The following is a 17512-nucleotide window of genomic DNA, read 5'->3' as shown; positions in this document are numbered from 1 at the left end:
AAAGAGTGCAAGCACCATTCACAGAAACACTATGCAGAGTACTGTATTGGATATGCACCTATAAAAGCATTGTGTGTAAGATCGTGTATCATACTGGTCTGTATGGTTCAAACATGATGGAAAATAGCCAACTGCCTTCCCTATCCATAGAAGAGCATTTGCCCACACATTCCCATCACATTTCTGCTGCTGACCCAGCAGTCTACCCCCTGTTCTTGTAAACTTGCTGTCTGTTATAATTTCAGTCCTAACAGTGATGAGTATATTAACCACCAAGAATGGGTGTGTATGGAACTAGCCATAAGGAACGGTTCTTTATTTGAACAATTAAGAGATTTGTTTTAAATATTATAAGTAAAGCAGACATTCCCACATTAATTTTAAATGCCTCATTTAATAATGGTGTGTGCATATTCTACTTTATTTTGAACATATGTGTGATTTAGGTTTCATCAAGTTTTGCACCTGCCATTTGAGGATCAATTAAGGGATGTAAAGTTATTTTTAAATTACTTCTGGTTTCTTTATCGGACACCAGGGGGTATATTTACTAAACTGAGACTTTGAAAAAGTGGAGATGTTGCCTATAGCAACCAGATTCTAGTTATAATTTATTTAGTACATTCTACAAAATAGCAGCTAGAATCTGATTGGTTGCTGTAGGCAATATCTTTTTCAGACCCGCAGTCTAATAAATATACCACCAGGAAAGAAAGAGGTTTTGCAGTGCATGAGCCACCAGGAAAGAGATTTGTACTGCACAGGTGACCATTATTACATTATATATATATATATATATATATTTGAATATAGTCATTATGCAACCTCTAGTTCCAGTTTGCAATGTGTACAATATAATAGCTAAATCATGTCTGAAATAATAACAACAATAGCTAGTGGAGCACCAGTGAACACATTAAAGTACATTGTATTATAGTCAACTGCCACTGTAGCGCTTCACTCAAATAGCAGCCAAAATATGTAACTGAATGCTGATCCACTGATGCTTCAAATTTAAACATATATAACACACAGTTGTATACATACATATGGCGCTGTCTCTACGCACATGAGAAGGGATCTGAGGATGGACGTGTCTGACAAACTCTTCTACACAGTAGATAAGGGATAACCTTCATATACACTGCTGATTATATGTGAATCGATGCAGCCAGTATTTGTCCCTTCCGTAATCTGAAATATATGGTATTGATATACCCAACAAAACAGAAATGATAGTGCAATCCGTTTTACATATATCATCAAACCACAATAAAAATGATGAGTCCAAGTAAATCCCGTGTATGGATATCTAAAACAACACCCTATTCGTGACACCTCCCTTTTTCCACCACTGGGCCCCACTCGGTCTTTTTCAAGGTATGCCTTGAAAAAGACTTTTTATTGGAAGTCGAAACGCGTTGGTTTGATTTGGAGGCGAGTGAGACCCGACCGAGTGGGGCCCAGTGGTGGAGTTCGCGGTGGTGATAGAACTTTGTTACTACTACATATCATTTGTGACACGAGTATTTCATCTGCCCAAGGTACGGGTCCATTTGCACATGTTTTTTTACCCGCATTGTTTTAATAAAGGTTATTACGCCAGATTTGTTCCTTTCCCTTTCTTTTTGGGTGAGAAAATCCGAGTATGGGATTTGGAGAGGAGAAGGAATATTCATTGATCATTTGAAGGCGTGATTATCATCACATTTGAGTAAGCACACACCCAAAAGGGAGGTGTCACGAATAGGGTGTTGTTTTAGATATCCATACACGGGATTTACTTGGACTCATCATTTTTATTGTGGTTTGATGATATATGTAAAACAGATTGCACTATCATTTCTGTTTTGTTGGGTATATCAATACCATATATTTCAGATTACGGAAGGGACAAATACTGGCTGCATCGATTCATATATAATCAGCAGTGTATATGAAGGTTATCCCTTATCTACTGTGTAGAAGAGTTTGTCAGACACGTCCATCCTCAGATCCCTTCTCATGTGCGTAGAGACAGCGCCATATGTATGTATAAAACTGTGTGTTACATTAAAGTACATGTACATCTATTTCTATAAGAAGTTATAGGCATGTCCCGAGAAAGGAAGTTTACACACCCCTGGTAGTACCAATGCTACAGATGTACAAAACATGTTTTAATGGTCATATTTATATTATGATTAGGATGAAGTTGGTCGTATAAGGATAAATCACTGTGTAGCAGAGTATGCTATTGGGCAGTCATTAGCAGCAGAAAAGTTGATATTCAGCAGATTGTTTGGTGTTGACACAGTTATTGCTATGTGTTAGATAAGTCCCATATGGTATCACAAATGTCAAAACCCAGATGGCTTGAATATTTTCCTAAGGCAAGTTATTTTATGAACCAATGGTTAATTTAATACCATGGTACCTATCTGCCAGGTGTGCCTAGCTCACATCTACATGCATCCTCATTTTTAACTGCCTTTTTTTATGTCCAGATGTGGTACTAAATCAAAGCACAGTGATGCTGTCAAAAGTTACAAAAGCTCAGTTTCCAACACAAGATCACACATTTTGCTCGTTAGCGATTCAAATTCATACTGTCTGTCTTTCTTACCTGACACCTTTCAGGAATCCAGACTTGGAAATATGAACTGTTATTGAAACATACAGGAATCTTTGTAAAAGAGTGTGAATAAAAAGGGGATCATAAAAGTTATCTAGAATTCCACTGTGTTTGAGGGTAGGTGACAGGTGAAAAAAATATTATTTATGTTTATTACTGTACAGTATCAGCCTTTCCTCAATTCTACTATATGACTTGGACAGCACTGATCTGCTGGTTCTCTAGCTAAATTTACAAGCAAGACGGGCACTTCTTATTTTGTGATCCAGCAAAGTGATGCATATTTAATGATGGACATGAAAGATGAAAAAGTGGACAAAACAAGATAAACTGTGATAGTTTGTCCAAGTGTTACTGTCACTTTAAAACAAGACAAATAACCCCGTAAGCACTGGAATTTGAGGCTCCTGAAATATATCACTTTATACATTCAAATAATATGGTGTGGATACAATACATACTTGCAGCCTGTTCCTGTTGTAATTAAGCACACTTAGAAATAATATCATACGAATGTTAGACAGCAGTCAAGTTTCTACCTAGTAGTATTTACAATTAATGCAGCTGAAAATAAATTTACTGTTTATAATAGGTATCAATCAGGAATTCAAATAATTCATTGAGAAATGCATTAACTGAAGCAGACTGCACAATTTTTCCCTTTCAGTATTGTTACTCTTGAAAATGATTGATTTAATCATTTAAGCCAGGCCTGGACAACCTATGGCTCTCCAGGTGTTGTGAAACTATAAGCCCCAGCATGCTTTGCCATCCAATAACTAGGTGGACTTCCATGCCTGAAAGATGTTTTGTGTGCATAATCTGTAAATTGTCTTTGTTTATTTCTTTCCATTTAATGTTTTCTATTTATATTAATATAATCACTACTGAGGGCTGAGGATGGGAAATAAGGCGGTGGTAGTCTTTAAAGCGAACAACTAAATGCCGACAGCAGTTACCACGACGTGCTAATGACAGCTCCTTTAATTCTAATAAATTGTAAGCTTGCAAGCAGGGCCCTCGTACCTCTTTGTCTGTTTTACCCAGTATTGTTAATTACGGTTTGTCCCCAATTGTAAAGCACTATGGAATTTGCTGCCGCTATAGAAATAATTGATGATGATGATGATGATCATCAGCTATTTATATAGCGCCACTAATTCCGCAGCGCTTTGCAGAGAACTCATTCACTTCAGTCCCTGCCCCATTGGAGCTTACAATCTAAGGGGGGTATTCAATTGTTAGCGCGACGGGTGAAAATCCTGCGCTCGAAAAAATATTACCGTTACTACGGTAATTTGCGCGTAAATACCGTTAATACGGTAATTTACTCGCTGGATTTCAGCTCGCAGCTCAGGGAGCTGCGAGCTGAAATTCAGCGAGTAATTACCGTATTAACGGTAATATTTTTTGAGCGCGGGATTTTCACCCGTCTCGCTAACAATTGAATACCCCCCTAAATACCCAAACATACACACACAGACCGAGAGAGACTAAGGGCAATTTAATAGCAGCCAATTAACCTACCAGTATATTTTTGGAGTGTGGGAGGAAACCGGAGCACCTGGAGGAAACCCATGCAACACAGAGAGAACATACATACTACACACAGATAAGGCCATGGTTGGGAATTGAACTCATGACCCCAGTGCTGTGAGGCAGAAGTGCTAACCACTAAGTCACCATGATGATGATGATTCCTAACATGCAGGAAATACAGACTTCTTCAGAAAGTGATATACAAAAATTCAGAGAAACTAACATAGGGCACTGAGAATTACATCACTTCAAAGGGCGACAGTTACATTACTGCTATTAAGGGGGCAATGCGTGGACCCACCAGCTGTATAATGTACAATCCTTCCTAAAAACCATAATACAGCCGGCGGGTCCTCGCATTGCCTCATTAATAGCAAGAATGTAACTGTTGCCCTTTGAAGTGTCATAAATCTCAGTGCCGGTAGGTTACTTCCTCTGAGTTCTTGTATGTGACTTTTTGAAGAAGTCTGTATTTTCTGCATGTTGGGAATTAAAGCAGTAGCCATTAACGTGTAACTGCTGTCGGCATTTAGTTGATTGCACACTCATACCCCACCCAAGTAAGGAACCTTAGTATTACAGTAAAGCATATAACCTTTTGGCAAACGTAGTGTTTAAAATATTATATATTTTATTAAAATATATAAAAAAAAACCTACTTGTAGCTGATTATAATTGTGTGTAATTTATGATATTGTTTCAACATCTAATTAAAATGTTATGTATGTATATTTCATTCTAGGTTATTTATCGAGCTATGTCACCTCCTTATACAACCGTGGATCCCTATAGTAAGGAAGCACAGGACCAGCTGAAGATTACTAACCTCCGGGTTCAGCTGCTGAAGCAACAGATGTGTCCTTGCCACAACAAGAACTCGGACATCAAACCACAGTCTCTATTGCACTATGCTGTTTATGATTTCATAGTTAAAGGAAGTTGCTTTTGCAGTGGACATGCAGATCACTGCGTTCCGACTGATGGGTTTCGACAAGTTAGAACAACCAGCAAACTCCAGGTGGTGAGCATAAAATTGTTGTGCAATACCATACGATGCAGGATATAAATGTTGATATAAGCTTGTATACAATAGTGATTTGTGAAATCACTCATCTCTACATACCTAGTCATGTACTCAGATCTGATCATCTATTCATATTACTGTAATTCTTACTGCATTTTTTTCTTTCTCATTTATATCCTTTTGTTTTTTATCCTATTATTTAATTGCCCTCTAGTGACCAAATGGCAATTGCTCTCAGATTCAGGAGAGGTTGAACATGAGTATAATATATGATTTCATAAACATGACACAAAATAAAGCCTACAAAACATGACATTGGACAGGTACAAGCAAGACAAGTAAGTGCGACATGAAACAGAAGGAAGAGAGGATCCTGTCCAATGGAAACGGAAAGCAAGACAAAGGCAGTAAGGGGGTGCAGAAGGAGTAGATTGGTCGGGGTAGTATAGGTCAAGGTGAAGAGGTGGGTTATGAGGGAGTGTTTGAAAGAGAGGAGGTTGTAAGATAGTCTGATAAGGTAGGAAAGAGAGTTCCAGAGGTGAGGGGTGGAGGAGATGTCTTGTAGGCAGAAGTGGGAGGTGTTAATCAGGTTATTGGGGAGGCGCAGGTCAAAGGTAGAGTGGAGGGGACTGGTAGGGGTATATCTCGTGACTAGGTTAGAGATGTATGGAGAAGAGGCATCAGTATGTTTTAGAGTTTGAAGTGTTTTCCTGAGGAAATGGAGTCAGTGACGAACTTTGAAGAGTGGTGCAGCAGAAGAGGAGTGACGGGAGATAAAATTAAGTCTAGGCGTAACACTGAGGACAACTGATTCAAAAGAAGAGAAACGTTGAGAGGAAGGCAAAATGAGAGCATGAATGATGATTTTAGTGAAGCTGAGAACAGAGTTGAAGATGACTCCAAGTCAGTGTTCCTGGGAGACTGGAGAGATAGTAAAGTTTTCTACAGTTACAGCGATGCAAGGAGGGGATGAGACGCTGGGAAGGGGGAAGATGATGAGTTTGGTTTTGGACATGCTAAGTTAAAAATATCATTGGGATATCCAGGTGGGATAGTGGAGTGGCAGTTGGAAACATGGGAAAGCATAGAGGAAGTGTGATTGGCGCACATTATATAAAAAATATAAATATAATTAAACAAATAAGAAATAAGTAAAATGGTTAAATCAGCTATATAGAGGAGGTTGCAATCCTCCACAATGAAATAGACTACAAAGAAAAAGTACAGCGCTAATCCACCAGATATGCATTTAAGATTATAATGTAAATGTTAATATTTATTGGCGAAACAAAGTAGACGGCAAAGTCATGAGCAGTGGTGGGAAGGGAGTGAGTTAACTGTGGCGAAGAGGCGACTGGGTTGTTGGACTGGGTTTTGATAAGGGCTTTGAGGTAAGATAGTATGGCAAGAGAGAGGGTAGTAAAGTAAGAGCAAAAACCCTTATTGGAGGTGATTTGCAAATTTAATCTGGTCCTCATTCAAATATATAAAGCAAAACCAAACCCTAACAGAAATTTATATATTGACATTGATGAGACTGGTACATTGCAGACAGTGCAAACAAACACCTACCACTGAGGATGCAGGTCATACTTGGTGCATTTAGTCACAGTCCCCTCTATTTGCACATTAATGTGTTTGACAGGGGCGCACGCAGGATTGACCAAAAAAAAACCACGAGAGAGAGCTGCTGTGCATGCACCCGCGCATGCGCAGCAGCTCCGTTTCGGCAGCGCTGTCCTATACAATACAGCACTGCCACGGACGCTTCTTTGACAGCACCGCGGCTGCTGTATAGGACAGTGCAGATATAGTGGGCACTGAGTTAGCGCAGGGGGGGGGGTTTCTGGAGACTCAGAAGCTCCCCCTGCGTGCGCCACTGTTTGTAGTTTGCTTGTTAATGGATTTTAAATTGTTAGAGGGGAAATGCCAACAGGCAGTTTTACTTCATCTATGCTGTGTGCCCTAATCTTCCATTCATATAACTCAAGACATTGAGGCACTGCACAGGTGGATTAAAATTGCTGTTGGAGATTCAGATGTGCAGTCTTTGCCCTCTATCAAAACTGTGCTTACCATGTGAATTCCCTAGCTGCTCTTTATAATAATGTAAGGAGGTATTTTGCTGAATGCTTTAGTGTTATTGGATTCACTTACATGATACTTATAAATTAAACTGAAGCTTGTGGTATAGCTAGGAGACCTGGAGTAAACAGTTAGTTGCAGTAATATGTAATCAGTGGCATATTTGAGTGCTGACACAAGTTGATTGATAGAGCAATATCATACAGAGGTGTCAAGGGGTCCTTTGCAAACATTTTGCCATTATACAATTTTTTTGTGAGATATACAGTGCATAATATATATATATATATATATATATATATATATATATATATATATATATATATGAGATGCTCACTGACCCCCGTGTTTTGGTTTTGTATTCGGTTTTGGATCTGGATTACTGTCGTGTTTTGGTTTTGGTTTTGCAAAACCGCCATTGCGTGTTTTGGTTTTGTTTGGTTTTGTTTTGCAAATTGTTAAATTACATTTATTGGTGCTAAAATAACATAATTTAGGTATTATTTTGTAGCTACATTATTATTAACCTCAGTAACACTAATTTCCAGTCATTTTTTATTCAATTTTGACCACCTCCTATGTCACAATATGATTTTCATACACTTGAAAAGAAAAATTGTTGCAGTTCTTGCCAGCGATAACAAAAAGGCCATTGTCATGCCTGGGCATAAGACCAAAAATCCACCTCTTAAGTGTGGAATTATTTTTACACAAATCCTGGCAACAGTTGTCTATCCATTTGTAGCGTTTTTAAAGCCACACTCAGTAGAGGTAGGGACCTTAACCATCTGGGATCCTCATCCATGTTTCATGTTTTTCAGCGAGTTCTTGGAAAACTGTTGGAAAAATCAGAAACTTAGGTTAAAAATAACAACAAGCAGTCCAGCATAATCTACCTCCCTTCTCTCATCTACATCCCAGCACCTGCAATCTTCACCCCCAACACCTTCATAATCAATATCCCCTGAACCAACAATTGACAGTTAAACAATCCTCTGCAGAGGAAGCAAGAATAAAACCTGTCACCCAGTCGCAAAGCGGATCACAGACGCCCTGGGTACTATGCTAGTGTTAGATCTGCATCCAATGTCCACTATTAATACAGTTGGTTTAAGACATTTAATTGAGGTGTTCTGTCCCTGTTAGCAAATGTCATCACTATACCATTTTACTAGAAAAGCTAATTCTCTCCTGTACCGGAAAGTTCATAAAAATTTAATTATTGGGCGACAAAATGGCATTCTACCCACTGTACACTTAACCACAGATATGTGTACAAGTGGAACTGGGCAAACTAAAGATTATATGACTGTGAAAGCCCACTGGGTTGGTCATTTGCCTTCCCCAGCATGGACAGCAGCAGCATGTACTCAGGTGCGTCACATTTTTGAGAAGTAGGCTACTCTGTGTATCAGCGGCTTCAGTAAGAGGCATACAGCTGACAAACTGTTCCAAAAACTAAGGGATGTCATTGAAAGATGGCTAATCCTGCTTGGACTCTCCTGAGGATATGTAATTTCTGATTACGACCCCATTATTGGTGAAGCATTACAGCGGGGTTGAATTCCATCACATTTCCTGTTTTTCACACACTATCAACTTGGTGTTACAGAACTTTTTAAAAATGACATGCAGGAGAAGCTGTTTGTGTCCAGAAACATTTAGGGTCAATATCTGGTTTCTGCAAAAGCATGTAGGAGAATGCAGCAGCTGCAAGAAGACTAGCATTTGAGGGGAATATACTTTAGTCCAGCGAAGTAGTTACCTGTGAAGAAAGTGCAGACACGGTTAGCTTGAGTCAAGTGATTGCCTTAATAATACATTTTGAAAAGGTGCTACAGAAAATTATAGTGTGAAATAAAACAAAGTAAATGTGCTAACTATATTTTAATTGTCGATTTAAATACTTAATTTTCTTTGCTAGGATCCCAGACTTATCAACATCTTGTTTGGACGTCTTCTCCTTCAGTTTCTCTGGCAACTGCTTGTTGTAAAAAAAAATCTTTCCCAAGACACCCAGTGGTGATGCAGATGAGTCTGCACAACATTTTGATATTTGCTCTGCTGTAAAAGAATTGGCCAAAAATCGTGACAGCTCTGCCGTAAAATCAACTAATCATTCCCTTTGGAAGGCCATTATCGGCAATTACATCATACTACACAGACTTCTATGATGGTGGGATGAATTAGTATTGTTTGAGGAAGATTATCACTAAACCCTGCCACCTCTCCTGTTTCGCAGTGAGCTATGGTACAATAAAATGTAACTGCAGATTTAGACCAAGACTGTCAGCCCTATTATTTCTATTTCAGCAATTACAATTAGCAATGGAGCAATGGAGCTCTTCTCTTTGGGTGTTACCTATATAACGCAGCACAATTTGCCTGCAAATTCTACAGACAAGCCTGCTTGTCTTCCTCTTCATCAATGACTCTTAGCAATTGAGCACTCGTGTTTGGGTGTATATTACACCCAAACATTATTAGTGAAAATTAGGAAAAATACAGTTTAATCCCTGATAGGCCCTCCACCATCCTTTGCATGTTAATAGTAGGATTGGTTGGAGTTATGGTCAAGGTCACACATTTTTTTGACAAATCCTTCAAACCAGCCCAGATGTCAAACTGTTGTGGTCTGCCACCTGCGTCATCCCTGCTTGTGTTTGGAAAGTGCAAATTGGTGCCAGAACCTCACGTGCCAGAACTGCTGCCACTGGTGCCACACTGCTGCCTCTGGTGCAGGACTTACACAATCAACCGCATCATCATCAGCGCCCTCGTCAGATACCCAAATCTCCCCAACATCCTCTTCTAAAGACAAAGTGTCATCATCACTTGGTGTATCACCGGCTACACTCAGGCTGTTCAGGCACACATCAGCAGAACTGCTGAAAGGGCCCCTCTTTATGGGTACACTAACAGAATGCTCACGATTAGACATCCCTCTGTTGGATGGACTCTCCACAGGGATTGGTGTCATTTCTGATTCAGAGCAAACATTATCCTCTAATGCCTTACTGTTATCTTGCAGCTCGGCTTTGACGCGTAACAGTAGTTGTGCACCAATTGTAGGCTCGGTAACTTTTTTGGATCTGCCACTAATAGAGAAAGGCGAAGGCCTCATTCTCTCTTTGCCACTGCGTGTGTAGAATGGCATGTTGGCAATTTTTTTTAACTTAACTTTTGCTCAGTAACACTTCTTTTTCGCTTCAACACAGTAAATTTTTTGGGGGTTTTTGTTTTTTGGACTGATTTCGAAACACTGTGTAGTTTGACATCGCCTTGCCCAGATGACATACTGGGAACACTAACATCAGGACTGGTGACTCATTCTGATCATATGTGGACTGCTTTGAATCCATTCTGAGCGCAAAGCACTTGTAGTGGTAAAAATTATTTGGTAAGATACTGCTGACAAATATGACTTTTGACAGCCAGAAATATTTATGCACAATTATAGGGGACACCCCAAAAGCACTGTGGAGTGCTAAAAATTATTTGGTAGATACTGCTGGGGAGTGCCAAATATTGAATAAAACAAAAATCCTCTATCCTCCTCTGTTCTCTAGTGATTTTTGGTAGCTCAATTGGAATAAGAATATTGTATTCTCTGTCCCTGCTCTAATCAGCCTGTGACTACACCCTGCTCTCTCCCTCTGTCAAATGGCGATGGATTGCTGTGGAGGCGTGTATTTATAGTCTTCAAGTATCGCGAGAACCGAGCTCCGAGATCCGACGACATTACGATGACGTTCGGCCTCGATTTGGATTCCGAGCGGGCGGTACTCGGCTCGGTACTCGGATACCCAAAGTTCGAGTGGGTTTGGTTCTCAGGGGACCAGACCCGCCCATCTCTATATATATATATATATATATATATATATATATATATATATATATATATATATATATATATATATAATTTCTGGCACAAAATAAACTTCACATTTGAAATTTAAAACCATTTGAAATATATAAGATCAGTATTCATGGCTCAATGCAGCAATAAACACTTTACTATTTCATCAACATTAAATAGGATTTGAATATGATTTCATTTGAGGGTGTTATGCTTACAGGCTGCACCTATCCTCAAAACAGCCTCAGGAATTGATATAAAAGTATTTAGTGATAGTCATATTCCCGACGGAAGGAATACCGATACTTATCCTGCCGACAGAAAATGCAGACCGGGTAAATGCCGGTATTTCAATTTGCCCTACACTGATAAAATGCCAATATTGTGATTGCTGGCAGTCAAAATGCTGACATTAAATCAGCAATTCCAGCGGAATTTCCCCAAAGCATGCTTTCCCCCACCTCAACAAACTGAGTGCTGCCAGCCTTGTGCTGGTATTAGGAAAATCGGGGGGACAAGCAGCGTGGGGTCCCCCCGATTCTCCTCTATCCAGCAATAGACTTTGCCTGCCAGGGCTGGTGGCACTGTACTAGGGGGAGCCGCACCATGGGGTCCCCCTGCCATAATGACACACAGCCCCAGGCTTGATTCCCTAGAGAGTTGGGGACTGCAAAAAAATGTGGGCCCCCTCCCTAGGGGTATCCAGCCCTGTGCTGCAAACACTAGGGCTCTTCCCACATACCTGATCGGTGGGTGTGGGGTAATAAAAGGCTAAAAATAGATTAAACACAATTTTACATTGGTAAACTTCAGGTCCCAGCAAGCCCAGGCTGCCATGATTAGTCTGGGCATGCTGGTGCTTGTAGTACTGCAACCACCAGCATACCCTTGGTACTTGGGGAACCACAAGTGCCAGCATACCCTGACACCGAGGGCCACTGGGCCCAGTAGTGCACCAATACAAAATGTAAATAAAACACAGCCCTCGTTAAAACAATAATTTAATTTTAAAAAATGCATGTTTCCCAACTGTGTTCTTCACCTGTACAATCCACTCTTGTAAGTGTTTAATCCAAATGGCGTTGTGAAAAAAAATATTCCAAGTGCGTTGGAAAAGATAAGAATGGTCTGGCAGTTTGATCTCCAAAATAATCCATTCGGAACATGCTTAGCAACAAAAAAAAAAATTCAGCAGAACAACACTAAACTACTTCCTTACTGTACGAAGACCCGTCATGTAATGAAATCTACCAGCGGGCAGGTCTATTCATAAACTGGGGTTGTAGCCACTGTTTACGGACCCACTGACACTGCTGATTTAATGTCAGCGTTGTGACTGTCGGCACTTTTTTCATGTTGGCAGGGTAAGTGTTGGTATATCTACTGTTGGGAATTCGTACCCAACCCAAAGTATTGGGACCCTCTGAGTGTTTAGATGAGCTCAAATATGAGGTCATAAACAGTTTTGTTTGAACTGCCACACAAGCCGAGGAAGTCAGGTGCCAATTATCAATGCTAAGAATCCGAGTGTTCAATGTTGTTACATCCATGCAAACCTGTGGGTTTTTGAATTTTGCTCAAAAGTGTACTGTTCTTTTGTATAATGGTATACAAGGCAGCTGCCTACTGATAAGCTTTTCTGGTATCTGTTTAGTTAGCACATAGCCAGGACAGAGATTTGTTTTCGATTTGCAATCACTGTTTGCATGCTACTGAAACTATATACAAACTAAGCATTAACACAGGGCTAATGTCTGGAACCTACCGTACGATTAAGTGACTAGTGCCCTGAAAGGGGGAAAAATTAGCCAGCCTACATACTTACCAAAAATTGGTCTTCAATAATGTACATATTTCTAGATATTCAGGGGTAACCAACAGGATTTATCAACCTGTGGGTTTGGGCCTGAAAACTCAAATGGCATCCAATGCAGGCAATTTGAAAACCCCTAAAACCCATTTGGTTTTTTCCTATATGGATTACGTCAGATGAAGAAAAGAAGAGTTTAGATATATTTGTTTCAAGGGGGCACTATGATTTAATTCATGAAGGAGGCACTGCTTAGACAGTTTTTGAAAAGGGCCGGTTTTGCACAGGCGCAGTTCAAACAGGCAAGATGGCGCCCACCAGAGCAGGCCATGGGGACCCGCTGAGAGAGGATAGCGGGAGCGCCGGACCCCAACCTGGTGGTCAGCGGGTCCTGTGCCTGACACTCTTCCCCAGGTTAATTACACACATGCACCCAGCTGTCCACATAATGTGAAAGGAAATGTGACTCATCAGACCAGGCCACCTTCTTTCATTGCTCCATGGTTCTGACGCTCCCGTGTCCATTGTAGGCACTTTTGTTGGTGGACAGGAGTCAGCATAGGCACAAGCTGAGATGCTCTGTGTGTTCTGATACCTTTCTATCATAGCCAGCATTAACTTTTTCAGCAATTTGAGCTACAGTAGCTTTTCTGTGAGATTTTACTAGACAGGCTAGCCTTCGTCCCCCACGCGCATCAATAAGTCTTGGGTGCCCATGACCCTGCGCTGGTTCACTGGTTGTCCTTATATGTGGACCATTTTTGGTTGGTACAAACCACTGCATACCAAGAACACCCCACAAGACCTGCAATTTTGGAGATGCTCTGACTGTCGTTTAATCATCACAATTTGGCCCTTGTCAAAGCTGCTCAGATACTTACATACTTTTTTTTTGCTTCCAGCACATCAACTTCAGGAACTGACTGTTCAATTGCTGCTTAATATATATCACCTCTTGACAGATGCCATTGTAACAAGATAATCAATGCTATTCACTTCACTTATCAGTGGTTTTAATTTTGTGGTCAATTGGTGTATATAAAAAAAATAAAAAGATCTCTTTAATTTATTTTTATTTTCATTCGTTTGTTTTCAGATTTATACATACATGTAAGACAATCCATATTTCAGTCAGCATGGGGAGCATTTTCTAGAACATATTATCAAATCTATAAATGCATAGCTTTCCTAATTAATCGGCAAGAAGACTAATATTAAATCTGTATCTCCCCTGGTCATGTTGCATGGTCCGATATGTTTAATACAAATAGTCTCTTGACCTGTCCATGGATAGATATATTCATTGAAATTGCAGATGTTTGTTATATAAAGCCTAAAGCAAAGAATCATTTGATACCCTCTTCCACCTTTTTTTCCCTATTAAGTTTGTTTTCATAGATTTTTAGATTTTACGATAAAAAGACAAAAAAATGCAAATTCATTATAGTAGATAATAATATATAAAAGGTCTCTAAAAAGTGCATACATGTTCTAAGTTTATTACATAGAAAATACATTGCAAAACAACACATTTTAAATGTTGAAACAAGGAGCAGAGCACATGGATCATTGAAGGATTACACCGTCCCAACCCAAAGCAAAAAAGGAATCATTCCACGTAAACCAGATCTATTGAAATTTAACTAAAGGTGTTTCTGGCAGAATGAGTGAAACATTTCTAAGTAATGGATTAATTTACCAAGTTTACCCAAACCAGAAATTCTGGGTCTAAGGGGGCTCATCAGATTAGTGTGAGATTCTCAACTGCTAGAACCACTTTACGAGATGTTCACCTATTACAGCCCCCTTTCCGAGGTACTTGAGACTGTAAATAGCAGAACTCTAAACCAGACAGGCAAGGGTTAATGCAATGTAGCCTGGCACTTGTCAGATGGAGTGGACAGCTCACGGTAACAGGTAGTGAGCAACCAGAATGAATTTGGCAGAACTCAGAGTAAGACAAGCAGGGATCAGGAGTAAAGAAGACAGTGGAATCCTTTAAACACCCAGGGATCAGGGCAGGTAGAGATATGAGAGCAAATTTCTTTAACAAAGCGAAAAATCAGGAGTAGATAAGACAGCAGTTCCTATAAATAATCCGGGTGAAACACTGATAGCAGAACAGGTCAAGATACAAGGCACATAGGTCAATCAGAAACTATCACCAGCATTGGTATGCTGTCAGAAAGAGGTTGATAAAGGCTGCAGCAGCTATCAGAACTGCAGGATGATTAGCTGTATGAGTGTGATAGATGATTGTACACCTGAGGCTGCCAGACTGAGAACTAAATGAAGCTTGTAACTATTTGCCTAGCAATCCGCTGAATCATTGAATTGCAGGAATGATCCTACACATAGTACTAGCAGTAATTGCACAGATGATAGATCAAACAAAATTGAGAGCTCCTATTTCTTAACAGGTAATACGGTTAATCACATATTGTCTCAATAATTTATCTAGGACATAAATAAATACCAGGTTTGCTTATACCCTTAAACAGAGTCCTTGAAAATATTTGAATGACAAGGGATTCTCATAAAAGATGTAAAAAAAATTGCACTCTTTGCAGCACATTTCGGACATGACATCTTGGCCATAATGACAAATGTATCTAGTATTTTGGGAGTTATATAAACCCTTTGTAATATATAAAGTTATATTTGCTGAAATGTCTTTGAAATCGTAGCCTTCTGTGCATATTTTAGGCTTTAGGTCCATTCCTTATCTGTTAAGGTTCTCAAGCCAACTTCCCATTTTGATCGAAGAGAAGATTACTTGTTGTCAACCAACTGGTTTACTAGTAAGTTGTAAACAATGAAGACTAATTTATTAGAACTCAATGCTAAAAGAAGTGTTTTCATAGGAGCCTCAAAAATTGTTGGGAACCCATCATTGAATTGTATCTGGAAGGCATGATGGGGTTGCAAATATCTAAAGAATGCAGATTTAGGGATTCTCGGATTCAATACTTAACTGATCAAAATAATTTGTGAAGTTGTCAGTAAAAAGTTGACCAGTAATAACAATTCAAATAGCAATCTAGAAATTTGGATTTGTGCTCCACTAATGTTTGTAAGGGAGAATTTCCAGTATCCAATTCATTGGTTAATTTGTTGTGTAAACCATTGTTTTATGAACTCTCACCAACCAGCGGAGAATATGGACAATCTGAGAAGCATAGTAGTAGAATGTGATGAACAGCTAATCCTCCAGCCCTTTTAGGTCTGCACAAGATATCTGATTTAGTTCTAGCTCTCTTTTATGTGAATGTCCTGGAATAAATATATGAGGATGATACAACATATGCAACAGTTTTGGCTGCCAAACAATTTAATTAAATTGACCCTTCCAGTCACGGCAACAAGTTCAAACTGTGAATTTTAGTCTGTCAATGGATGAATGTTATTCAGACTATAATCACCAACCTTGTTTGAGACCCAAGCACCCAAATAGTTAAATTTCTAGGTCCTTTGCAGAGAATGTTTCTGAAGAGCATATTCCTCGATTAAAGTCCTGAAAATAAAGCAAATCTCTAGATTAACTAGATATAATAAGGCATATTTCAGTTGCAATGTTATTATTGATTAAAGTCACTGAATCTGAGTCAACAATAACAAGCCAAAGCCTTGCGATGCATGTTTGTGATACAGTTCCATAAATCAGAAAGAGCCAGAAGTGAGTAATAAACTGTCACCATCTGCCGTCAAACTGCAAGTTCCATCATAACAGGACTTGCTCTTTACACAAACGGACACATCTTGCACCTTCCAGTTACATGTCTCCAGAGAAGCACACTTGTAACCTCACTTGGCCTTATAAAAAAAAAAAACACTGACATGTGCCAGATGTAATATAATCCCAATGTCTTCTCACTGTCATAATTAAGCCAAAAAAAAGAGTATAAACTGAACAGTATTTTAGGAGTGAAATTGAAAAGTTTCATTTAATTTAAAGCGCTACAGAATTTGCTGGCACTATATGAATAAATGTTGATGATTTAATTTACTGTAAGGAAGGAGGTGTGACTTTGATGTCTACACTTTACACAGTGCACCTCTAAAGATTTCTCCAGCTCTCCATACATCAAGGTGCTCTTTTAAAGGAGTGTGACCCCAGCAACTGAGAAGTATGCGTGTATCTATCTCTGTAACCCATCTCTTCCTTAAAGCCTACCAGCCTTCCACCTAACCCTCTCTCTATGCTCGATCTCATATCCTGGCTCCTCCTCTGTAGAGGGGTGCGCTTGCTCCCCTCCTCTGACTCCCTTTGTGCCAACTGTCTGTTTCCCCTCCCTTTAGGATGTAAGCTCTTATGAACAGGGCCCTTCTCCCTCCTGTCTCTCTACCTTCTCTTCTGCTCCAACTCCATTATATTTGCTTTGCCTGGAGTCTCTAAAGTCTTGGTATTACTCGTTTATTGTTCTGTACTGTTATTCCCTGTACTGTCCATTGTTTGTACTGTGTTCGGCGCTGCGGAAATCTTGTGGCGCCTTATGAATAAATAATAATAATAATCTATGTATCACATGAGCAGTATTCTGAAAACTGGAATATAGCATGATAATGAAGTAAAATATTTTA

At 39.5% G+C, this 17512-nt stretch overlaps 1 protein-coding gene across 2 annotated transcripts in view; it reads left to right on the top strand.

Moving 5' to 3' along the window:
- Positions 1–17512, top strand: part of NTN4 (netrin 4) — a 126733-nt gene that overhangs the window by 70908 nt on the left and 38313 nt on the right. The window contains exon 3 of one of the 2 annotated variants that reach the window (XM_075209423.1): positions 4896–5171. In XM_075209423.1, the coding sequence (XP_075065524.1) occupies positions 4896–5171 (276 nt within the window). Of the gene's footprint in view, positions 1–4895; positions 5175–17512 lie in introns of both variants that reach the window. The other variant, XM_075209422.1, reaches the window with a different exon arrangement.

This window comes from Mixophyes fleayi, chromosome 4, assembly GCF_038048845.1.
Source record: "Mixophyes fleayi isolate aMixFle1 chromosome 4, aMixFle1.hap1, whole genome shotgun sequence".
NCBI classification, from domain to species: Eukaryota; Metazoa; Chordata; class Amphibia; order Anura; family Limnodynastidae; genus Mixophyes; species Mixophyes fleayi.
Note: the sequence above shows the minus strand (reverse complement) of the source record. Positions and strands in the feature narration are given on the sequence as shown.